The sequence below is a fragment of the Hypomesus nipponensis genome, chromosome 6 (assembly GCF_054491055.1).
Source record: "Hypomesus nipponensis isolate SF chromosome 6, ASM5449105v1, whole genome shotgun sequence".
NCBI lineage: Eukaryota > Metazoa > Chordata > Actinopteri > Osmeriformes > Osmeridae > Hypomesus > Hypomesus nipponensis.
The window spans coordinates 11,621,420-11,645,916 of NC_140366.1; the positions used below are offsets into that span (position 1 = coordinate 11,621,420).

Sequence of the window (24,497 nt, forward strand, 5' to 3'; positions counted from 1 at the left end):
TTCATGTTGATGTCTTGTCGACAGTATGATGAGGATTTGACAGTTCTCAGAAAGTCTGAGGAAGCCCATATCTCCAGCCGAACTTGTCACACTCCATCTAGTCCAAGGTCCCAGGATCAGCTGGGCTTGTGTCATTCTTCATCTAGTCCAAGGTCCCAGGATCAGCTGGGCTTGTGTCATTCTTCATCTAGTCCAAGGCTCCATGGTGAATGCACTGTGGCCAAGGCACTGTTTTATCCTTTGGGATATAGATCAATATTGTCTGGTTTGATCTAACTTAGACCTAACTAACTACCTATCTCCTTCCTCATTATCTAACTTAGACTTAATCATTTAATTTGTGATTGACAACAAACTATATTATGACATAGAACTAACTACCTTACATTCTTAGCCTGGATTTCTATGAATAAATAACTGTACGTACAGGACAAGCTCTGTTTAAGCAAACTGTGCTCCAGTCTTGACACAGAAGAACACAACACTATCTTGGCAAGGCTTCTCATAAGGTCCATAAGTATTGGCCATCCACTAACATTTCCTATGTCATATTTGTTTATGAAAGCACAATGTTGGCACAAAAAAGCATATCAGCCCACAAATTTAGGACCCTTGGTACAATTATGTCAACCTTTGGAAAGACACCTGTCTAGTCATGTGAGTTTTATGTCAAACGTACCAAACTGTCAGGTGACACATGTTAAGGTGTCCTGTAAAAAGGAACAGTTGGTGGAGAAACAAAGCAGTTTGAGAGTGTTTCAGAGACAGAGCTGACGTGGGAAAAACAAAATATACAGGTAACTTTTGAAGATTTGCTTTTGGTTTGTTGATTTGATTCCTGTGTTAGTCTGACTTCTGGTGCCATAGTCTTGATGTCCAGGAACAGTGTTCAGATCAAACCATTTTTGTCCAGCAGTGTGGTCATGCAGTATAGAGACACAGATATTTCTTAATTGTCTCACCATCACATCTGTGTTAAAGAAATACATGCATTGTACTGCTTTTTACATTTAGTCATTTAGCAGACGCTCTTATCCAGAGCGACTTACAGTAATTACAGGGACATTCCCCCTGATGCAAGTAGGGTGAAGTGCTTTGCCCAAGGACACAACGTCAGTTGACACGGCCAGGAATCGATCTGGCAACCTTCTGATTACTAGCCCGATTCCCTAACCGCTCAGCCACTTGACTCCCTCCATCGTACACAGCTTGCTATTTCAATCTATGAAAATGAGAAATATATGGAGCATAAAGTTAGATTTCAACAATATTATTTGTTTCTGCCATCTGCTCATTTCCATTTCTGTCTTTCTCTCCCTTTCTCTTGTCATCACCCTCACTCCCCACCTTCTCTTCTTCCTCCTCTCCCACACACACCACCTCCTCTCTCAGTTCAGGATGCATGCCCTGGTCCTCCTCTGCTTCCTGGCGGTCTTGTCTGCTGGCTGGGCAAGGCCCCGCCACCCTCTGCTCTCCTCTGAGATGATCCAGTACATCAACAAGCTCAACACCACCTGGAAGGTGAGACGCAGGGAGGATTGCAGAACTATGCATCTGGGTCAAATTGTCAAAACCCAAGGAGATATTTAGTATATACAAAATGTTGCATTCTTGTTGGTAGCGGTAGTAGTTGAAGTATTGTTGTTACTGTGTATTCTCTACATGACATCCCCACTAATTCATCTGTCTTTCTCTTTTCCTTTGCCTCTTGCTTTTTCTTATCTGTTTCTCTCATCTAGGCTGGACAAAACTTCTACAATGTTGACCTCAGCTATGTTCAGGGTCTCTGTGGCACACTGCAGAACAAACCTACACTGCCTGAACTGTGAGTGCATGAGACACACAGAGGGAAAAGTTTATGTGAGAGAGAGAAATTGGGGAAGAGATAGGGAGGAAGTAGATCATAAAGAAAGATAGAGAAAGCAATAGACAGTGAAAACAAACTGAATTAATGAAAGAAAAGCGATTGAAAGAATAAACCTGTGTGTGTGTGTGTGGGTCTCTGCCTCACTCTAACCCATGCCCCCCCCTCCCCTAGGGAGCATCCAGCTGGAGTCAAGCTGCCAGACACCTTTGACGCGCGGCAGCAGTGGCCTAACTGCCCCACCATCCAAGACATCAGAGACCAGGGCTCCTGCGGCTCCTGCTGGGTGAGAGAGGAGGGGGGCACTGAGGGGGAGGGGACAGGAGGAATGGAGGGGTGAAGGAGAGTGAGGGGGGGGTGTGGAGTGAGAAAGGAGGATATGCATGGAGTGAAGATAAAGGTGAGTAGGAATACATAAATCTTAGCAGATTAAAACTGTTGTTTTGACTAGGTTTACAGGTCACCATAAAGATAAATTGTTGAGCATTTACCCTCAGGCCTTTGGAGCTGCAGAGGCTATCTCCGACAGGTTGTGTATCCATAGCAACGCCAAGATTACTGTGGAAATCTCTGCCGAGGACCTCCTATCGTGTTGTGCGGAATGTGGCATGGGGTGAGTGTTTGTGCGTGTGCAACCTTTATCTTATAAAGGTCAAATGTAATCCCTTGGATTAATGTCAAAAACGCATAGCTAAAATGTGTGAGTGTGCACAGGTGCTTCGGAGGCTATCCCAGTGCTGCCTGGGAATACTGGGCTAAATCTGGGCTGGTGACTGGAGGCCTGTATGGCTCTAATAAGGGTGAGCTTCAGAGACACCTGCTGCTCCCAACCTACCTGTTTGTTCCTGCGAAGAGTCCTCCATACAGAAATATCAATGGGTCCACTCAAATATCTATAATGGAGAAATAGACCACCAGACTTTGGCTTTATTAACCTTTTTGGTGTATATAATATTTGTGACATGGTTTCAAATCTTAGATCAATGGTTTCAAATCTTTTGTGTGTATGTGCAGTTTGTACATACCTTAATTTGATATGGATGCATGTATGTGTGTGTGCGTGTGTGTGTGTGTGTGTGTGTGTGTGTTTGCATGTGTGTCATACAGGCTGCAGGCCCTACAGTATCCCCCCATGTGAGCACCACGTCAATGGCACTCGTCCTCCCTGCCAGGGCGAAGGGGACACCCCAAAATGTCAGACCAAGTGCATTGATGGGTACACCCCCGCTTACGAGAAAGACAAGTACTTTGGTAAGAGTTCACTCTGAGATGTATTGAGTATATTACAGTACTGAAATACTTTTGCAGGTAGCATATACTGAAACTCTGTGTTTTGTGGCAGTGTGGTCATTAATATAACTGTTGGTTCAGTCTCCATTTACTAACATTTGACAGGGTGTGGAGTAGGACAATGATTTGGGTATGACAATGACAATGGGTGCAAAAACATGTGCATCAAATATGAATCAATATACACATTTATTATAACTATATAGTATAGTATTACTAATAAAACATGTATATCAGCCCTGGTACAGCTTTTGTGTCCCACTCACAAATTCACTTCTTCTTCAGTTGTTGGTTCTCACCTCTCTGTTGCCCCCTGCAGGTAAGAAAACATACTCCGTGCCCTCCAAGCAGGAGCAGATCATGACTGAGCTGTACAAGAATGGGCCTGTGGAAGCAGCCTTCTCTGTCTACGAGGACTTCCTCCTCTACAAGAGTGGTGAGAAAGCATGTCTCAACTGCACACAAACTTGAATACAAATCCATGAACTGGTTCCAGTATATTCAGCCATGTCTATTTTTCCTTCTGTGTCGCCAGGTGTGTACCAGCATTTGACTGGGGACATGCTGGGAGGTCATGCCATCAAGATCCTGGGCTGGGGGAAGGAGAACAACACTCCCTACTGGCTGGCTGCCAACTCCTGGAACACAGACTGGGGAAACCAAGGTACTGAACATGCAGAGCTTGCCTTGTCATTGGACTGGATGACATTGTCACGCCCAACCCCTTGAGATCACAAAAGCCTGTGTTATCATTTCATTCTACATGATTTGATACAGGATGTAAAATAGTATTTTTATTAGACTGTAAAAGGGCCTTAAGTTGGAATTTAAGACTGACAGTGAGCAAGAATCTGACGTGACTGAGTTAACCTTGACACTTCTTCACCATCCCTCCATGCTCTTATTTTCATGTCAGGGTTTTTCAAGATCCTCCGCGGTGGGGATGAATGTGGCATCGAGTCCGAGGTGGTGGCTGGAATACCCCAGCTGTAGACTGCACTACTGGAATCAACAGGACAGTCCGATTTTGACATGGCTACTTATATTTGTCTGTATGTGGTCTGTCATACGCAAGCCTTCTTGGTTTAATAAATTCATTTACTGTGAAGTTTTAGTGGCCTTACTTTAACAGGCATTAGTTCGTTTTTAAAAGGTAAAGTATACATAAGCTACGATTTATTCCATTGGAACAGATACCAATCCAAACAATGTAAATAAAACAAATTTCAATTTTCTTTCCCTTGTTTTCAATATATTGCCGTTTTCAGGCCAATATCGATCAACAAGATCCATTTTGTCTCAATAAAAGGTTAAATAAAAAATTGAACTACAAAATCTAGCCTGATAGTTATAGTGTTTGATTTTATGAATGAACATTCAAACAAACACTTCATTTTCACATCGTTAGAAAATAGAATTGAATATAGATGGAGTAACAAAGCCATACATGGTACAGTTCCAAAATATTAATTGCTTAGAGATATTGTTCAGCATTTTTCACACATGCTAAACAGAACATCGTCTAAAATAGAGATGTAAAAGCATCACATCAAGTGATAAACAGGCATATCATACATGTATATGTAATATATATAAGCAGTATAAAAGAGGTACATTGGTAGGCAGACCAACAAGGCATAAACAACTGTAAACATTTCATATGTGCTTTTCATGACGCCAGCATCACCACGGCTCAACCGCTAACTGCCATTGTCAAGGCAGGGTACAAAATAATTGGCATGATAATACACACAATGACAATCTAAAACTCTACAAGTTTCCTAAAATATGTATTTTGACCAATCTTAAAGTACAACACCTGTATTTTTCAACCGGTAGACATTGGCAAACCACAACACATTAAATGTGTACCTCTACAATACAACCCAGGCTACTTGTCATGGCCGTGGCAGGTGAATAACAATGCACCATGTTGGTAGTAGTGTTTCCTCAACAACTTTGCTTCCAGTTGTACGAACTTCACCAACTGTCCATTTTTGTAAAGGTGGTTGTAGTAACTAGAAGGCACTATGTATCATCAACACAATGACACTTAGCAGAAGTATTTGTTTTTTTTCCCAGAGCCAGCTCCCGAAGAATTCACAAAGAGGCGCCCTGCATCTCCAGGTGTTTGGGACAACAGAGTCTCCAAAGTTGTCCAGCTTGGAGCTCAAGTGCTTTGACTCACAACAACAGCTGATTCCTGGTGGAGATATATTGTGTCCATCAATTTCTCTTTACTCTGTGGCAGTTAACTGTTCTAGCAGGGGGTTGGCTTCACTCTCTGGGGTCTTAACGCTGTCTGTCCTGACAATGCATGTGGGCCGGTGGAGGTTGAGCATGACCATGAGCTGCTGCCTCTCCACGCGAAGCTCCTCTATCTGGGCCTTCAGGTCTGAGTTGACCATCTCCAGCCGCTCCGATTCCTGAGGAGACAGAGCAGACTTTGACACAACTTAACTAATAACACAATTATGAGCAACTACATAGCCGTGTAGAGACTGTGCTTGGTGATATGGTCTATGAAATCATAAAAAATAAATTATGTTTACAATGTCCTCAGTGCCCCCTCTATGGGTGGAGATGAAACGTACCTTTTGAAGGAAGTCTGTTCTCTCCTTCTTTTTGTTCCGGCAGCGAGCTGCGGCCACCTTGTTCTTCTCTCTTCTCCGTTTCCTCCTGTCGTCATCCTCCTCCATCTGAAACATGGGGGGGGGGGGGAATACAAGGTGATTACTTTCCTTGATTAAAAAAATAAAACACATGCAGATATGGTAAATATTTGTGGCCATTTTCTTTTAATAGAGAATCTCAGATTTCTTAATAACAAAGTCTGCATAAAACAGTGCCAAATTATTACTTTCGAAATTTGGATTCTTTAACAATAACCCAGATTGAAATCATTGATGTTATGCAACACGTAAACTACTACTCCTAATGTCCATGTGGGGGCGCTACAGGTAAAGTAATCTGAAACAGTTACAAAGAGGTCAATTCTTTCTATCTGTTTAATATTCCAGTTGGATTTCATTAGTCCACATACAATGGCATGGAGGAGAACAAAAAAAAGGATTCCTCTTTTCATAACAAACCCACCCAACAACACTCTTTCGCTTCAACCTGCACTTCAATCTTTCCTCCCGCTTTTAGTCCCTCCCTCCAAGTCTCCCCCTTCCTCACTTCTTCCTTGATTTCCAGTGTCCTTTTCCCTAGCCTCCCTAGGAAGTGGAGAGGTGAGAGCATTGCGCCCAGGTTGCGGAAGTCGGCCAGCTTGAGCTGGTCTGTCAGCGTGGTGGCAGGGATGCCCGCCAGAGGCCCCAGGCTGGGCAGGGAGCCTGCCGTCAGTGAAGGGTCAGGGATCTGTCCCGGCATCATGTCCTCACCACCCTCCTCCCCCGCTGGAGAGGAAAGAGGAGAGAGAAGGAGAGGGTGGGGAAAGTAAGAGGGAGAGAGACTGGTTAGGACCCAAGTTATTTTTGAACAATTATTTTGAATGGCACACCCAGTGAAGCTTTGGAATCTGGCTTTTGTAGGATACAAATCCATGACCTATACAAAAACTCCTTGTTTTCTGTGGGAATGGAATGATTTGGATATTCATTAGATGTTTCTAAATGGGACTGATTCACAAGATGATCAAAAGTCCATGAGGACTCAAATGTGGCTGGGATTCATGCATACCATCCCAACCACCAGCGCTGGCTTTCAACAATAGGGGGCAATTTGAACAGTTTGACCACAGCTATTCCTATGCAATCAAGGAAAATGGAGGAGTAAAAAAAAGTGAGGGAAACAGCAAGAAATAGGAAAAAAAAGAAAGAAAAACTGTTTACTGGGCAGGGAGGAGGAAGTAGCTGCAGAATGAAGACGTCTCTCTAATTTACTGGAGGACCAAGACTGAGAAAATTCCTGATGGCCAAATAAAAAACAAATGCTGCAGATGTGAGCCATTTAGGAGCATCAAGTCTGCCCATCCCTGTGTTCTCCACAGAACACAGTGAATGAGAGAACCGCCAGGACAACATCAGAATCTTGTAGAAAAGCATGCTCATCATGTAAAATGTATGGTTGAACATGGTTACTAAAATATTTTATATCTGGGGCAAAAACAGCTTCCATGGTGGTAGAATTTGATTTGCCTCAGGATACAAAAAAAATGCATTAATCCACAGATTTAAGCAGTGAAAGTATCTATTATCTATGGGCTTTACTGTCCGTGACAACAGCTCACATTTTTCTGCTGAGCTACATACTGAAAAATGTCAGTACAATAGAAACAGGTAAGTATTTCACTATACAAAAAGGCATCTGTGCTTGTCTAGCTTGATAGCAAAATGTGCCCATTTGTGAACAGGTAATTGTATGACTGTATTGAGGGGAATGTATTTTTAGTCGCAAAACTAGACCTAAAACAAAAGCCAGACGGAAGGTATAAAAATAAATAAATAAACAGGGTTATGTAACCCTTATTCTGACAATCTCCTCCCAGCCACAGACTGGTCTTTAAGTCTTTCTGTGTTGCACTGCGCAGGGAGTTTATTGTCGGGCAAATGGAATGGAATCAAGTGGGCGTAGTTTTACTGGGTGGTGCAAACTGTACTGTGGTGCTACTCTATTGGTCTGTCACCAGTTCCAGCTGCCCGGTAACAGTTTAAGGAGAGACTCTAATTGGAAGGAAAATATTCTGCTGGTTGAAAACTGTTTAATTTTAAATTGGTGTCATAGGAACCTCTTAGGGAGGTGTAAAAAGACTAGATTTAACCTTATCTACCATTGCTTTTACTCATCACATGCCATAAAAGAAAGGGCAAGGACAGAAGAATAATACTATATTTGCTAAGAACAGGTTCTTTAAAACACACAGAATCAGTCGTACTTCAAGTCCTAATCACTAACATTAAGTAAGAAACTTTTCTGACTGTTGACCAGTCATTAGGCTGAGGAAGACAACCATGATGGTGGACGACTACATTCTCCAGCATGCACCCATGTCATCTGCCAGCTTCTGCCAGCATGAATGTGTTCCCTTCAACAAACAGGTTCTGTAACCAGTCTCCCTCACCACATTTGCACAGATACACAACTGCCCCCCTCCCACCACCACCACCACCCCACCTACAGTACTTGATCTCTTTAAAATACTGCATTTGGAAGGGAAAGACCCCCGTCTCACTGTGTGACCTGTTCTAACATGCTAGCCTAACTCTGCAGACTTCCTGTTTGTCTAGCGTTCACTGTATGAGGTTAGATCACAGAACAGAACAGTCCACAGAGACATGCCAGCCTGAGGGCAGCAATGTTCACACTGAGAATGACTGGAACAGACGTCATGATTCCTTTCAATTATCAGGCATGAAATGAGCTGTCTTTTTTTTTCTCTCTTCAAACCATTTCCCTGGTGTTATTTCTGACGGGACCTACTCTTAACAACTGATTGGCATTTTCTAAATTGAGCTATTTCCTTTGAAATGAAAGTTTATGTTCAGAATACTCAGTCTGTTACAGATTCTTCTAATGTTCTTGTTCACTGCTCTTTGAACAAGCAGCCATTAAAAACAGACAAACTTTCATTTTACAGTCTACTTTGTTTACCAATGAATGTCTAAACACGCTTAAACTCCAAACAAGGCCCATAAAAGACCTCCAAGAAGTTGACCCGTTCATCGTACCCCAGAGCTGATTTTACACTTATCAAAGAGGGGTGTTGGAGGGGTGATTTTTTTCTTTCCTTTTCCTCTTTAGTTTTTCAATTTCTGTCACCGATGGCCGGCTGCCCAGGATTAGCAGTCATTGTTTGATGATGCAACGCCTCAACTGTGTTCACGCAGTCGAGCAGAAAAGCCGCTTCCACGGCACGGACCCAATCTGGGACAAAGACACCCACATAAGGACTGGGGGAGTGGGCAGTATTGTCCAGGGCTGCCCAGAAGAACCAGGGGCCAGCACATGGAGGGCGGGGAGTGGAAATGTCATGCATTAGTTATGAAATATAGACTCAAACTTAAGGCCGACCCTGGCAGGGGCCCAACAGAAACCTCATCTAGGCCCTGACCAAGAGGTGGGTGGGTGAATGAGAGTGTGTGTGCACACGCAATTCAGAGTGTGTGTGTGCCACGAGTGCAGGTACATTTGCCTGGTATACACTGTCTTTATATAGTATATATGCTTGGTATACACTGTCTTTATACAGTATACATGCTTGGTATACACTGTCTTTATACAGAATACATGCTTGAACACCCCTCGTTTCTCACTCGCATACTTCATCTGTCTTTAGGTCGACCAAATGGGTCCATTTCCTGCTTCATTCCTGAGGGCAATTAGGAGCTCCAAGGCTGAGGAATTCAGCCCCTCACCATCAATACCTAGCAGCATGACTGGAGTTCCTATTATCCTCCTCCCTACAAGGGATTGTGTGTGTGTGTGTGTATCAGCATGTGTGTCTGTGCTTGGTAAAAAACAATTTATTACCCTGCATATTTGCTTTTTCAAAAGAACAAATTCAGATCTATTGAAACATAGTGATGTAACAACATGGCAGCTGAAGAGAGGTGCCATAGTAACCTCTTAGGTCATAGTTCAGATTTGCTAGCTGTGTTAAAAAAAAATATATAATTTGGTAAAATACCTCAAACTTTGTGCTGTGAGGCTTGTAAAGCTCACGTCTCTAAGAGTCATGACATTATCAAAGCAGACATGCTTTCTCAGAGTGCTCCTTTGATCCTTGTTTGACTTTACCAGCTCTCACTTTGGACTGAGGCATCACCGGGCACCATCTCTCACACAAAGTCTCACACAACTCTGTGGCATCCAAAAAACACACCTTTGCCGTTTGTCTAACTACTGTAGGTCTGAGATCTCAAAATGAACAATGAGAGTGAAGTCAAGCCACGTTTTGCTGAACTGGCCATGGCCTGAACAATCATCATTACATCTCGCACTCAGACAAGATATGTGCTGAGTATCTGACCCAACCTTTCGCAATCCTCTAGAGAGCCAGAAGAATTTGCTATTTTGCAGGGACATTACAATATCTTAGTCCCACAAAACCCTTGTTATTTTATTTTCACATTGATAATACACAAGCATGAGGACCGGACAAAACAAAAGGGGTTCTCAATCTTGTGGTCATTGAACTTCTTGGGTGTGACTGTGTGACTGACTTTGTGGACAAAAAAACAGATGTTTTACTGCATTCATTTCTCTCTCGCTCCACCCCAAGCGTAAAGCAGGCATACAGCACATGCACACATTGGTGGAACCAAAAGAATGAATATTTAGCTAAATTGATAAATAGGTAAATAGGTATCTCTCTGAACACCTGCTATGGAAACCAAGGAGCAGTGAATAGGTTTCAATTTGTAGATTTTGAACACTTTTCTGGAAAATCTACAACAGCTGTAAGCCTTACTCTTAAAGTTATTATAAGTAACTGGTCAGAAAAGGTTCCTCACCTCATAACTCTAAGAGTATGTTTAAACGTGTCTCAAATAACAATTGAATTAGGAAGAATAAATTATAGTTTAAGTAATTTGTCATGTTTGCTCTTAAGATGACTGTTTTGATTTACTGCTAAATAGAAGGTTTTGGGAAATTCAGTTATCAAAAGACTTGGTAGAACTTGTATCTTTACACCTAATCACCAACTGGTCTCTCTGAATCTGTCATTAATGGCATTTACAAAAAATTAAATTGTGGTTGTCAGAAGATTATGAAAAACTTGCAGCGGGTACAAAATGTCAGTACTGACATTAATTTCCTCGTCAAATCCTGATGCAAATCATCCACTAAGGAAACTAAGCGTTCTCATCCACTTGGGTAGACTGTTGTTATGAACCACACACCCACAGTAACAGTGCTCTACATGCTGTCCTGCCTTCCTGTTTCAAGGCACCTGCATTTCTCCATCTGGGTTGTGTTTGGAGTGTGTAAATATGTGTGTGTGTGTATGTATATATGGAGAGTTAACTGCATGACAAAATGTTGGCAATTTGACTAAACCTTAATTAACGTATAGGCCAAACTTGCCAAATAATAGGATTTAATGCTGCCTGTTAAAGCAATCATCAGATGATGCAATCTGTGGTGAAGGGCTTCCACCATGGCCGACACGTGGCCTCAGACGTTTCCTCATGTCAAGCTGACGTTTGCTGTAATCAAACAACCAGGATGCACGGTAAAAACAGCAGTTTGTTTTTGTCACTGTGAAGTTACCAGTTTATTCACCTTGTTTTATTTTATTTTAATTGTTAGTTCCTAGGATTAGTTAGACTACTGTACTTTTATACTTTTTGATTGAAGATCCATACATGTTTATTGCTTGCACCTTCCGGCCACAGTAAATTCTGTGTTTGAGTAAACCTACATGGTGAATAAAACCCAATTCTGATTCTGACCTTTCATGACAGGTCCGAGTATGGGTACTTTAGAAATCTTTACCTTTAAATTCTTTGTCATGGTGTACAATAATAATTTAATGAGAAATAAATCCTATCCTATGTGTGAATTATAAACAATACATGCAATTTAATATAATATTAACCCCTAAAACATCTATAAAGGCTACATGAGTGTGTATTTGAGTATGACTCAAAGAGACATGACAAAAAAGGCTTATCCCAAAAAATCAACTCTAAAGCTGACATGTTGTGACTACAACATGCAATCTATACTTGTGTGAGGCTAAGAAATGAGTTTCCCTTCCAAAGGTTCGAAACAACTAAAGGAATTTGGAAATCTGGAAAGTGTTGAATATTACCTTCTCTACCTCAAAGACTTGTAAAGCCCTGAGTTTTCTGCTATAAACGTGTTATTCCAACTCAGAACCTACATGATGTAGGCTACACTTTTTTTTCAAGGAGCCCACTTCCACAGTGGTGGTTGGGTCAACACAAAGGTCACATGCCATGAGGACTGACTTTTGGACATCGAAGAGACCTTGCAAATCCAGAGATACAAGGACTTGTCAGGGGGCTCCCAAAGTCATAGTGAGTCACCACTAGCTGTTACATGTAACTCGTCTGCTGTAGTTAGAGTGCAGCCTGGCTCTCTCAACCCTCCAGAGAGAGGCACTGGAAGGCATTTCTACCTAAAATAAACCAGTGCGCGCCCACGTATCCCTCCTCCGCCCCTGCCAGCGTGCGCTGCCTGTTGGCTCGCCAGCCCTGCCCCAATACACGGCGGCGTTCAGTTTCTGCATAAACCGCGCCACTGATGTGCCCGGGCAGGCACTTGGGCATTTATACAACCCCATTACACAGAAACACACAGAGAGTGGGGCATGCAGTTAAAGTCATACCGTGAAGTATCCAAACATTCATTGAATGACACACACACACACACACACACAACAACATATACATATCTTAACTGACTGAGCTCATCAGTTAAAACATGATGCTCATTCTAATGGCAGATAAGCCATGTAGTCTACAGATGAGTTACTAGTAGGCCTAACTGTTGGCTAACTCATATGCAGTCATTTATGCATTTAGAAGACGCTTGTAATTAGTCAAATATAGATAACCCTACCAGTGAGGTAGGGGTACCTGTGCCTAGAGGTAGATATCTCAGAATATTTTATAGAATAGAGCAGAATATACTATAATACTCTGACTTTACAAGTAGTCATGCTCACTGACAAGAGTTTGAGTCTTTATCCCAAGGAAGATGTTTCAGTTCACAGAGACCATGTCTTAAAAAGTGCTGCACTGAAAGCCAAGCACCCGATCAAAACACCATTGCCAGTTCCTTGACAGCTCCATGCTGTGTGATATGAGCGACTAACTTGCTGATTCTGAATGTTTCCCATATAGGCTAGGCCCAGTCAGTCTGGCAAGCATTCAGGACCCCATTCCAGATGAGTCTCACATACAATGCATAGTTAGAGGGCGTTTTCACATTTGAAAGTGTAAAGATTAAAGTTTATAGAAAGGAAGTATCCTCATATTGTGAAAGGTGAAGATACGTTTCCAGAAGATATTTTTCGTAAGTAAACTATTAACAGAGACAATTTCCTTCCATGTCCACTAATGAAAGAAACTTCATAAAGCTGAATTAGAGTAGCTTAAAAATAATGAATTAAACACTTACTTCGCAGTTAGTCTGTAGACCTCTAATCTATGGTATAATGATGTCTGGAGGCTGTAAAAAAAAAAAAAAGTTTGAGAAAAAAGTTGGTATACCTAAATAATGTATATACACACACTGATTAAAAAACACAATTTTGCCTCAACTGCAACAACGTAGGTGAGCTGCAGGGTTTAAGATCCTAGCCATCATTGCTGACTTTGGGAACAAACAAAAAGCCACTCATAACTAAAGAAAGCGTTTTTCCCTCCTCTCCTGTCTCGCTGAGCGGTGTAAATATTCCTGAAAACTCTTAACTGTTGCGTCTATGTAGGCTACGTTACATAATGATCGGCTGATGAGACAACTGAGATTAACAGAAATATATAAATCCAGTTACAATGTAACAATTACAAATGGGCAATTGATAATATTCCAGCCACACGTGATTCTACTACTGCAACCGTTTATCGTTACGTTGTTCCACTTGAGACAACACGGTTGTAACAATGAAGCCCGAGTTGAGCACAAAAATTCGGCATGAAAAGCGGTAAGCTATGATGGCTCTACAATCGACATCCGAGTCCTTTAACATTGGTAGCCCATCAGATTGTTATGAAATCAAATGATTTGTTACTGGTTTAACATAAACCATGAACATTCTATTATTACAAAGACCATAGCCTAGTCTACACTGATTTGTTATAAAAGGTTTCAAATAACGATAAGGGAATGTAAAAGTAAATGAAAACTGTGAAAGTTACTTGACTTTCAGCTTAATTCAAAATGCCAACTTTCATCACAGAGAAAAACGTGTTTATTTACCTATTCGGGGTCCAGAATCGGAGACGATGATATAGCCTTATAGAATCGGATGTAGATGTTGAGACTAAAAGTCGTTGCATCAGACGGTTTAAATACTGATCGGTATCTGGGAGGGCTCAGGAATGCGGAAATTGTTGTCCTAGACGTAAGCATGGATGAAATATAAGAGGTTGTTCGCTCCACCCCTAGCAACCAAAAAAACACAGACAACATACTGAGAGGAAACTTCTGGCTATGTCCGGAGACATAGGCGTAGTTTACCCACGTAACTTGAAGTTGTGGCTGTAAACAAACATTTTCGGCCTAAGATATTAATAGCATTACAAACAACTAAATGTTGCAGTATACCGTGCTTTACAGGTACACCAACAGTACTTGTGACCTAGTGTGTCAGTGTGGTGTGTGCGTGTGTGTGTGTGTCTGTCTGTGTGTGTGTGTTTGTGTGCAGCGGAGCAATTTAATAAATTTAGCTGTGGAATTTGACGCTACTTCCATTCACACTCTTGTCACTTCACCCTATGGCACCTGCTCATATCAGGTATTCTGGTATTCTATTTGCGCACTTCTGGGCTATCAATAAGACATATGTCTACCTTTTGCAAGTGACCCATTCAGCATATACCATCAGTGACAGATGTTCACAACTTTCAACCTCTTTAACTATAAAATAGTGAAACTAATCAAAAAGTATTTTTTTCAGCAAGTTTGCTTGTGTTTTCTTAACAACTGACATGATATGGCAAATCTACACATAACAATCTGTTGTTAGGAACAGTTGAAGGAGCAGTGTGTGGGGAGGTAGAAGAGATGTCATTAACTTCATCATTTAGTGTAACTCAGGAACATTCCAGAAAAAAACAGCTGGGATCGAGATGACTGGTATGGCACATGTTGTCTCCCTCTAGTGGCAAAACATTGATGTTGACCTCGAACATCTACAGTTTTATGAAATCAGTTTATATGAGTGGATTCTTGGATCTTTGCATGGACTGCACCAATCCTACCTGCACTGTGATCACGGTCTCTTTTATTTGCACAGCAGATATCATGAGAGCCTCTCATTGGTGCGTCAGTTTGATGAGGGTTGAAGGGCAAAACAACAAAATGTTTTACCTGCCAGTTCACTATTGCATTCCATCACTCCAGCAGACCTTAAACCATTGAAACACATCCACACACTTCCTATTTAGGCTAACGTGGAATTAAGGCCAAGCATTTTTTCCTGAATATAGAGACTTGTGTGAGTTGTAACTCAATAAGAGATAATAGAAGAGCTTGTGTTGAGTTTACTGAACTTGTCATTGAAAAATGTAATCTTGTGAACTATTTTAAGTGAAGAGTCTACAAATCAGCATGCCATGTTTGTCAACCCCGTCCCTTGTCAGGTTGCATAAAGAAACGATATTTCTATGCAGCCCTGGTGAATCTGTGTCAGGATGCTAGTTTGATTGTCTTGCCTGAGTTGAAGTGACAGCACTACACTATGCCCTCTCAGCCGTTCCACCTGGAACAGCCAGGCAGCATTGCCATCCGAACCAAACTGAAATCCCCCCCTGCCCCCCTTACCCGATACTTTTTTTAGATTCTAATTTAGTTCCGCTGTGATTTATGTCTAGATCCTAGGGGGAAGGGGGGGGGGGTGCGTCATAGTCTCTCCAAACATAGATGATGAGTTTGGGAGAGGCATTTCACGACTAGAGGGAGGAGGAATATAAGCAGAAGTGAAACAGTGGTGGGGAGAGTCTTACACAGAGTCAAGGGATCTGGCTGTGTTGCTCTGCTTCAGACCCTCTACAGACCAGGATGCAGAGCACATCACGGACGGGCCCTCTCTCTCGGGTCTGTGAAGCAGGTAGCCCACAGATATTCATCAGTACTGGGAGCCACATGGCTCCTGTCTAGTTGGCTCTTCACAAAGGATAAAATAATAATAATAACAATCTCTTATGATTTCATTTAATTGAAAGCACACCAGTCTCAGCATGCAATATAAACATACAGTCTCATACATTTATTGAACCTAAACAAATCAAAGAAACGTGCTAGAAATCGTTTCTTAGAACGTCCCCTGTTTAGGCTGGAGATCTTTCATCCTATTCAGAATCTATGTTCAGAGTTCACCAATTGTGTGAAGGAGAACAAATCAGCTGAACAATCAATTGTTCCCGGAGGAAAGACAATGAAAAATGGCTGTTTAATTATTACATTTATTTTGCCCATTTCAGTCTTTCCACACACTTGCCAAGGCCATGATTGCCTCAGTGCAACTCTACTGTATATTTACATTAAAACATGAGGTTGGGCACCATTGCCTGCATCTCCATCAAATATGAATGGTGTGCTTAAGTGGTTGCAAGTATAAGATAAACGCATTCATCATTCTGTCTAAAGGGTGAGTGTCAAGGTGTAATAGCATTTTGAGAAACCGTTGAGTTTCATGTTCACATTATTTCAAAACAGGAATTTTTACTCAAGCATGTACTGTATGATAAAAACATGCCAGGAACTACTAAATAATGAAGTAAGCTTCCACAAACCAAACATAATCAAGACAGTACCAAGTGTCCAAATGCACAGCTATATTCTCAATCCAGAAGAGTTTTGGCTGATGGGGCAAATTCCTGGTAAACACACACACACACACACTCCACATACACAGACCCCTCCAGACACACACACCTCCAGACACAAGCCTTGACTCATCTCTCTCTCATCACCCTGCAGACACTACAGACTAGCTTCCTCTTTATTAATGCCACCTTTCCAGAAATTATCCTTCCTTCCCCTAACTTTTAAATAATCGCAGACATACAGTTATCAATCACGTTAGCGTCTGTCTACCAGTGTATAAGTGAAGCTTCACAAATGCACTTCTATTAACAGATGTTCCTTGTTCAGCTGGTGGACATGGTAAATGCATGCGTAAGCAGATCTTTAAGGAACTGAGATGTAGATACTCACGTATATTTAAATGAGGAGGTAGGCCTTGTCTAACAAAACCTTGCAGGACTTCCACTCTGAAGTCAATTATTTACACTGAATTTCATTATTCTATAGAAATACTTTTCATCCTCATCACTATAACTGTAAACACATCCATAAATTGTAGGCTATCCTTTGGCATGTTTTGTGGCCCTAAAAATGTTATTGGATCTGAGTGTTTAACCTCTCTGAGCCTGTTGTACCAAGCTTTTGTATCTGGCCTGCATTGGGAGGCTTATGCTCACAGAGATCCTGTATGTCATGGCAGCTGTCTCAATGACTGTGTAGATTTGATCTACAAATATGGTTCACAGTCAACAGGTCATACCGACTGTGCTTAAACGTCACCCACGCCTGATTGATGGACTCCAAGTCTTCACTCATATGACAATGATTTATCTTTATAAATATAGTGCATCCTTAGGAATATTACGGTGGGTAGGAAACTGGTCATGAGGAATAATCAGGGTGAGATCATTCTTTTGGAAAAAGGAACGCACAGTAGCAGGAGCATGAAATGTCCTACATCCATTTATGTAAGAATGCTTCTCTGTGTTGGACATAAGATGCCAGGTGATTTCATGGTTGGTTGTAAATATTGAAGATATGTCAAAGGAAATGCTGTTTCCTGAATACATTGCAGATATTTGAGTCTAAGAATGGTAAAAGTAAGTTAAATTAAATAAAATTTAATAAAACTGCAAATACATTTAAAGCAATTACAAAGCTAACATGTTACAAAGTTACAAATCTTACATACGCTATGATTATTGCAAATCGGAGAGAAAGAGTAAGAGATTAAGAGCAAAGAGAAGGCAGAGCTGAGATACCGTATGATGTCTTCTGTTATTGTACTAGTGTTTCTGATGTACTAGTGTGAGTGAAGGTAAAATGTTGCCCAAAAAAATATATAATTGCATAACTGTTGTTAAGGTAGACTATTCTTCTATCACCAACACAAGAAACCTGTTCTAAAGTCACTCAATAGTTTGACATGATTGGGTAGCTAAGTTCAACTGTGTTGACTCAAGACACGTGATCATGTTTGGTTTATGTTTTCTGTGGTGGTTGTGGATCCACCTATGCATCCTCCAAGAGGCTCAGGATTCATTTCAAACTGACATTTACACCCTGGTGAAGAAAAGCTCAGCAGAGCCTCATGACAGTTTAATGAGTGTTGAATACAGGGCCTGTTTCATACTGGATCCCTTGACTCTGGTGGGCATGTTCAGTGGTGTAGTCGATAGTGGGAATACTGGGGATACAGTCAGTGTAAAGTTGGCCTGACGGCTGGAGGCACGATGGAGCATCGGAGATACCAGAAGTTTGTTGTATGCCACACAAGGAGGTCCAGAAATCTCAAAACATTATCATACTGTGTTAAACACTGCATAGTGCAGTATGCCTCTCCTTTGGATATGGAGTAAGGTAGGTGGTAAAACGGATTTGGTAATTATTTGCAGTCTCACACACAGAAACACTGTGGTGGGATTTGTCACTATGTACTTGCATTGATGCAAGGCGACTATAAGACAACTGAGCGAGACTTCAACATAAACACCCACCCATTCTTCCGCAGACGCAAAAAGCCTTCAAGCTTAGGGGTGTATGAATGTTTACTGCCAGTGAGTGTGCAGCAGAGAGCCTGATCCCAGCTGAGAGACTCTTCTCACACACAAATGCACAACTACGTTCGCAAGGGTTCTCTGCACGAATTGAGGCTCATTGATGAAGTCAGTTATATTTAGACTACACATTTAAAAAACGTGTATTTATACATAGAAACTGCGTTATACTTGTTCAAGAACCAATTTGAGACTAAAGAATTAATGGTACATTTTCATACAGATTTGAGGAGGTGGTTTAGATGAAAGTTTGGTTTTTTTTTTAAGAAAAAAAAATGGTTTATTGTAGCCTACAACTCCATTTCGTCCTTGCACTGTGCTTTCGAGTGCCGCTGTCGCTCACTCTGGAGGACTAAAGGAAATGCACAAACTAATGTCCAATGAGAAGTAGTGTATTTAACACGTCTCGACTATGTTTGCGGCTTCTGGTGTCAAGTCTTATCGTTGGTTTTCTTACCGTCAATGCTACAACAGCGGGTCTGTCACTCATGTAGGCCTACTGGACTTAGCTTTGTCTTTTTCCGGGAAAATCTTCGATCGTGAAATGTGACACCGTCTCCATGGAAACAAAACAACTGAACTTCCATTTATGGACATGGAAGTGAACGTCTATGCGTGCAGTGCAAATACGTTGTGACGTACTGCAATGCACGTTCCGTGCCCTACATTCAAATTCCCTTTACAGTGTGAATAGTGGAACGAAACCCATTCCCATGGGTTCCTATGATCTTGTTGCTCCCTTTAATTAAAAAGATATAATTAAATCCCTGGAGTACGTTAGTTTATAAATAGAAGGGGAATTTGTATGTAGTGCAAAATCGTCAGTGTTATGACTGGAGACAAATTGGTCAACAAACAATATAATTCATATATTTTTATTTGTAATTTTTTGTGTTCTATGTTTTGCATCTGAACAACAAATCTCAACTTTGGAGGTAAAAAAATAAACTATATCGTAGAATACATCTTAATTAAGTACATGGCATGATGTTTTCATGGAAAACTTGAAAAAAATATCACTTTCACCTCATACAGTAAAATGATGAAACTGTTCACACATGACTAAAACTGTAATTCCATTTGTTATAACACAATCTGTTCACAGTGTCCACACAAACCACAATCTATTTTCATATTACACTTAGGGATGACAAAACACAAACTTGTTCAACCTTTTTAAATCCAAACGGTTCACATTTGCATGCAATTGATATAAGAACAAACCAATATCTCATTCAAGAAAAATTGCACCAATTAAATCTGGAAGAAGTCAAACACAGTCATAGTTAACTTTTAATTTCATTGATGTAACCTTTGGTGGTTAGGATTTACACAACAGCAAACAAACATTACAAAACATCATTTGAAGGAACCATATAGACTGGTAAGTTGTTTTTGAATAACTGTATAACATATCAGCCTAACAATTGCATAACAGTTTTACAAGGCCAAAAGTGTGGGAGAATGAAGACTATCTTTTGTGAACTCTGACCTCCCCAGGCTACTTTTGAGGCCATCGAGGCTCTCTGCCAAGAAGTCAATCTCCGAGCAGCTGAAGGAGAAAGCAGAGCGGTAACTGCTACAGGTGGGGCTGGAAGACACAAACGGGGTACTGAGGGGTTCAAGGTCATTTGCCACTGACTTATACAGGGTTTCCCAGTCAGAGACGCAGAAGGGGCCTCCAAGGTCAATGTCAGGTACGGACACAGCCGTTTTAGAGGTATTCGTCAGCTCTAAGCTTGGGACTAAGTCCTCCAAGTCGTCTCCCCTCAGGTCCTTCATGGGCTCCTCTATGGTGGCAGTGGCGCACAACAGGATGTTGGAGTTCCCCAAGATGGCCGTTGCAGAAATGTTAGGGGCAAATGCTTCAATGTCCTGCATCAAGGGGCCCTCCAAGGCTACACCTCCCTCTGGGAGTTTGCTGTGGTCTAATATGGAGAGTATGCGAGGGGAAGCCGGAGGGTCCTGTAGCATGCTTTCAATATCGCCATCGACATTGGACAGTTTGCAAGTGGGTTGGTGGGAAGCTAGGATCTGTTCCAGTCTCTCTTTTTCTTTCAGGAGGTCGGCTATCTCGGTCTCCAGTGCAGTCTTATCATCCTCTAGCTTGTCTGTTTCCTGCAGGGAAAAGCAGATACCCAGGTAAAGACATGTTAGGAGGAATAGCTGACAGAGAGTATTTGATAAATGCTGCCCATCCAATTCTTGAAGGGCTTTGGCCAGTCTGACTTGGTTGAATGATGTTATGCATGTGATGTGAATATAGAATTAAGTATAAAATAGTATTACCTCACGTTTCAAAAATATAATACTCTGTGTATCTGCCTTTTTCAAAAGATGAGGGGACATACTTACAGCTTGTAAGGTATCTGTAAGCTCCCTCCGCCTATTGCGACACTTGGCTGCCGCAATCTTATTCCTCTCCCTTCTGATCTTCCTCCTCTCATCTTCCTCTGAGGAAGGCTGAATCAATCACAGAAAAAAGGAAATATTTAAATACGTATACAGTCTGGCCATCTCGTCGCGTCTTGAAGTTGGCACGGAAATATATTGGCATGGACAATACATCATTTTTCCGCAGTGCATGTGTTTAAAATACACCGTCGTAGAAGATTCGAGTGCGTGCTGTCTTCAACCCCAGACTGCGTTCAATTCGTGCGTTAAATGCTGCACTGTTGGCGTGGTCGAAGCGATAAGCTTTTCAAGTGTAATCACTATAGCTCTGTACACAACTGTATTTAAGACCGTATATTAAATGTACCTCTTTTTTGTGTTCCTTCTTGCCTGTGGACTGTCTCTTGCAACCACCAGCTCTATGAGAGGACTGTACGGCGCCGTGCAATTTCCTTGGTTGATTGCGGCCAGGGGAGGGGGTGTCAGATGTGAGGACTGTCGGCTGCACCATCCATTGCAAATCCGGGGAGGTAGAGATTGCAGTCACAGTGGGAACAAAGGTGGAGCTTGACGCACCTGTTTCTGCACAAACATCCTGCAAATAAGGCATAAACAAACCGTTCACTTCATATTGCCATTTCAGATTGATCATGAAGGGGCTTTCGTCGGATGCATTTATCTTTGACCTTCATTATTGTGCTTTAGGTAAACGCATCAATCATTTGAGTGAGAATGTCAACGATGATCAGATAGCAGCCTAATGGCTGATGTGTCCACAAAGAAAGGATACATGTTGCCATTATCATCAAAATCGATCAAATGTGGATTTTAGAATAACTTTTGACGTCGACACTGACGCAAGAATCAGTAATGCACAATACATTAAAATACGAATTGTGGATGGCTATAACAATTGTTCATCGTTATCTTTACCATTTTATACAATCTATTTGTGTCTTAATTTGGTCGTTATCAAGTCTCCATTAAAACAATATTAAAGGTCATTAGAAACGTTATAGATGTTTTAATTGGTATACTCAGACATTTTATCGTTGTTGTTACTGATTGGAATGACAGGTCGATACTTTGCATATTTTCTGTCAATGGAGGCGTGCATTTTAAATCGGAGGGTGTAGATCAATAACTGTCAGTGATTTAATCAGTGATATAATTTAGTCATGCAAACTAGGCTACAACATATTTTTTACAAGGAATATTCAAAGCCTTAGGGTTAGTTTTCCTATTTATTTTTGCCAGTTTTCCCGAAACATTAACCGAAATCTGTATACAGGCTTGTACCTTCTGGCTCGTGCCGTCCGTAGATGATGCGCTAGAAAGCGAGTCTGGAGAGTTCTGGCTGCACACGGGGGTGTCCCCAGCAGACGATGTCGTACTACAGCTGGACGACGAGTCGTAATCAGGGCTTGAATCGGGATACATCTTTTCCCCAGGTGGCAACTGTTCTTCTGTAAGTAGTAAAATACCTCTTTTGCTGTTCTGATTATTCAGAATTCACTATCAGTGTTAGAGGTTCACGTACATGGTAACTGTTCAGACAGTGGAAATCTCCTCCTTTTATAGTGAGCTCGAATTTTATGAATGAAATCGGTGTGGTGAGACAAAACCATTTCAGAAAGAGGGGAGGCTGATGGAAAGGAAATAAACAGGTAAATTGTTGCAACAAAACAACTTTACTGAGTAAACATTATATAAGGCAGATAAAACTGTTTAGCTTTATCTGAACGTATTACATAATTCAAGTGTTACAAATTGAATTAATGTTTAAATTACATCCCCCTTCAAGAAAACGGTGGATGAAATCCCCACTTTATGAATGAACTACGTCACCATGCAGAATTTGCATTACGTAGCCTATACGTTCATTTTGTGCACACATCCCTACATTGAGCACATAGGCTACTTTCATAATAATGACTAAACTACATAGTAGTCCCCATCAACGATGCCAAATTCACGCACGTATAGTGTGTTGGGCTACATTAAAGCAAGTAGGCTACCTTTGTAATTGAAATAACGTCACAAAACATTGCCATGCGTTCCAATGCGGTTCCACTGCAAAATGCAATTATGTTAATCCAGCGTCATATATAGCCTACACATAATATACATACAGTGGATTTTATGTAGTGTTCTAATCATTGCATAATAAAGCTGGAGATGAAGGACTCACGCCAAATATTGCTTTTTTGCTGTTAAACCAGCATGTAGATGTCTCTGTATGCATGGCCTGTATAGCTATTATAAATAGTTAATGATTTTTCGAGCCGAAATTATGCCATTTAGTTCTAAAAGTTATTAATACCTTGTCATTATGGTATTACACAGCCAGATGGATACAGCTCCAGCAACAGACTTGTCGCTGTATCGCGACAGCCAATCACAAAGAGGACCGTTAGGACCATATATGGTATATCCGGTTCACATGGCCGCACAAATCCCTCTATTTCAGCTAGTGCTATGTCGTTCTGTTTCAAACAAAAGAAAAACTAAAGTAAGCAGGATTGCAATTACAACGGATGAATTATTTAAATTATTATAAAAATAATGGCCACGGATCTACGCTATAGCACACATTACAGCACCCATTTACTTGCGTTCAAATCATGACTGTTTAGGTTGTTAAATGAATATCGTCCATACTCAAATCTCGTGAATTGTGGACGAGAACCCCATTGTTCAAATTCGATGACCTCACAATGCTTTCAAATGAGACTGCGAAGTGAACCCTGAAATACTAGAGCGGTGCTCTTCCCGGCAGTCACGCCCCCTTGGCCCCTTTACCGGCATGTCATTAGGGTGGTCGTTCATTAGGTCGCCTTTGAAGAAGAAGGGGGCGAAAATGTAAAAATAAATATAGACCCTATCACTTCACCTCAAAGAAATGTTTTAACTTGGGGTAACTTAAGACTGAATGTGAGAAACTCTCTGAAGGGGTCTATTTGAGGAAAAGGATGACATCAGAGCTTGAATCAGAATCCGAAGTGTTCAACTGACAGATCGAATTCGGTAGAGGCTTGTTATTGGGAATTACGGGGCGGGGGTGGGTTCTGAAGAGCAAACAACTGTTTGTAGGCTATCTATCACTGATGCTATTTATTTTAAACTCAATAAAGGTTGACGGGAAAACAACCATTTGCCTAGCCTACTTGATAAAAACGTTTGTCCAGAGACAGTAGCCTACAGCTATGGCTATTAACAACGCATAGGCCTAAGTTTATTTTGCCGACTGAGTACACTGTCGAACTAACTCAAACCTGTTGGTACACTCTTTTAGAACAAACATTGCAATTATGCACTTTAGTCAAATGTTCTGAATAAAGCTCTAGCAAATTCGTTTAGATACCTAAACAAACAATGTCCGTGACTGCGGAGGCAGGGTGTCCCATTCCACTTGCTCAGCTCCGAAAAGAGCTATGCAAACCGAGAGC

General features: G+C 41.3%; 3 protein-coding genes across 5 annotated transcripts; 1 reads left to right on the forward strand and 2 right to left on the reverse strand.

The window, feature by feature from the left end:
• Window positions 1-1,397: 1,397 nt before the first annotated feature.
• On the forward strand, window positions 1,398-4,319 carry ctsbb (cathepsin Bb). Its single transcript, XM_084699780.1, has 9 exons — window positions 1,398-1,521; window positions 1,740-1,825; window positions 2,039-2,150; window positions 2,362-2,477; window positions 2,579-2,664; window positions 2,972-3,115; window positions 3,474-3,590; window positions 3,690-3,818; window positions 4,071-4,319. Exons 1-9 carry the CDS (start codon window positions 1,399-1,401, stop codon window positions 4,145-4,147), a joined length of 990 nt encoding a protein of 329 aa, XP_084555906.1. The 5' UTR covers window position 1,398; the 3' UTR covers window positions 4,148-4,319.
• Window positions 4,311-14,194, reverse strand: jdp2b (Jun dimerization protein 2b). 2 transcript variants are annotated; one of them, XM_084699779.1, is made up of 5 exons: window positions 14,048-14,194; window positions 13,247-13,297; window positions 6,335-6,552; window positions 5,749-5,853; window positions 4,311-5,580 (listed from the first exon to the last, which is right to left on the reverse strand). In XM_084699779.1, exons 3-5 carry the CDS (start codon window positions 6,527-6,529, stop codon window positions 5,392-5,394), a joined length of 489 nt encoding a protein of 162 aa, XP_084555905.1. In that variant the 5' UTR covers window positions 6,530-6,552; window positions 13,247-13,297; window positions 14,048-14,194; the 3' UTR covers window positions 4,311-5,391. The 2 variants fall into 2 exon arrangements, with proteins under 2 accessions (XP_084555905.1, XP_084555904.1); XM_084699778.1 differs by lacking the exons at window positions 13,247-13,297; window positions 14,048-14,194 and having other exon boundaries at window positions 6,335-7,922.
• Window positions 14,195-19,588: 5,394 nt separating this feature from the next.
• LOC146287084 (protein c-Fos-like) lies at window positions 19,589-24,483 on the reverse strand. Of its 2 annotated transcripts, none has more exons than XM_084700025.1 (5): window positions 24,413-24,483; window positions 22,348-22,514; window positions 21,416-21,643; window positions 21,010-21,117; window positions 19,589-20,772 (listed from the first exon to the last, which is right to left on the reverse strand). In XM_084700025.1, the coding sequence occupies exons 1-5, from the start codon at window positions 24,453-24,455 to the stop codon at window positions 20,095-20,097; spliced, it is 1,224 nt and encodes a 407-aa protein (XP_084556151.1). In that variant the 5' UTR covers window positions 24,456-24,483; the 3' UTR covers window positions 19,589-20,094. The 2 variants fall into 2 exon arrangements, with proteins under 2 accessions (XP_084556151.1, XP_084556152.1); XM_084700026.1 differs by lacking the exon at window positions 24,413-24,483 and adding an exon at window positions 23,372-23,924.
• Window positions 24,484-24,497: the final 14 nt, after the last annotated feature.

What these genes read in the sequence shown, in the direction of transcription:
- LOC146287084 (XM_084700025.1), bottom strand. Translation starts at nt 24,455, where the DNA reads ATGGGACACCCTGCCTCCGCAGTCACGGACATTGTTTGTTTAG. An exon ending in CACGGACATTGTTTGTTTAG is followed by an intron (nt 22,515 to 24,412) that starts GTATCTAAACGA and finishes TACTACTTACAG; the next exon opens with AAGAACAGTTGCCACCTGGG. An exon ending in TTACAGATACCTTACAAGCT is followed by an intron (nt 20,773 to 21,009) that starts GTAAGTATGTCC and finishes TTTTCCCTGCAG; the next exon opens with GAAACAGACAAGCTAGAGGA.
- jdp2b (XM_084699778.1), bottom strand. Translation starts at nt 6,700, where the DNA reads ATGGATTTGTATCCTACAAAAGCCAGATTCCAAAGCTTCACTGGGTGT. An exon ending in CACTGGAAATCAAGGAAGAA is followed by an intron (nt 5,854 to 6,334) that starts GTGAGGAAGGGG and finishes CCCATGTTTCAG; the next exon opens with ATGGAGGAGGATGACGACAG. An exon ending in GAACAGACTTCCTTCAAAAG is followed by an intron (nt 5,581 to 5,748) that starts GTACGTTTCATC and finishes CTGTCTCCTCAG; the next exon opens with GAATCGGAGCGGCTGGAGAT.
- ctsbb (XM_084699780.1), top strand. Translation starts at nt 1,399, where the DNA reads ATGCATGCCCTGGTCCTCCTCTGCTTCCTGGCGGTCTTGTCTGCTGGC. An exon ending in GCTCCTGCGGCTCCTGCTGG is followed by an intron (nt 2,151 to 2,361) that starts GTGAGAGAGGAG and finishes ATTTACCCTCAG; the next exon opens with GCCTTTGGAGCTGCAGAGGC. An exon ending in CCTGTATGGCTCTAATAAGG is followed by an intron (nt 2,665 to 2,971) that starts GTGAGCTTCAGA and finishes TGTGTCATACAG; the next exon opens with GCTGCAGGCCCTACAGTATC.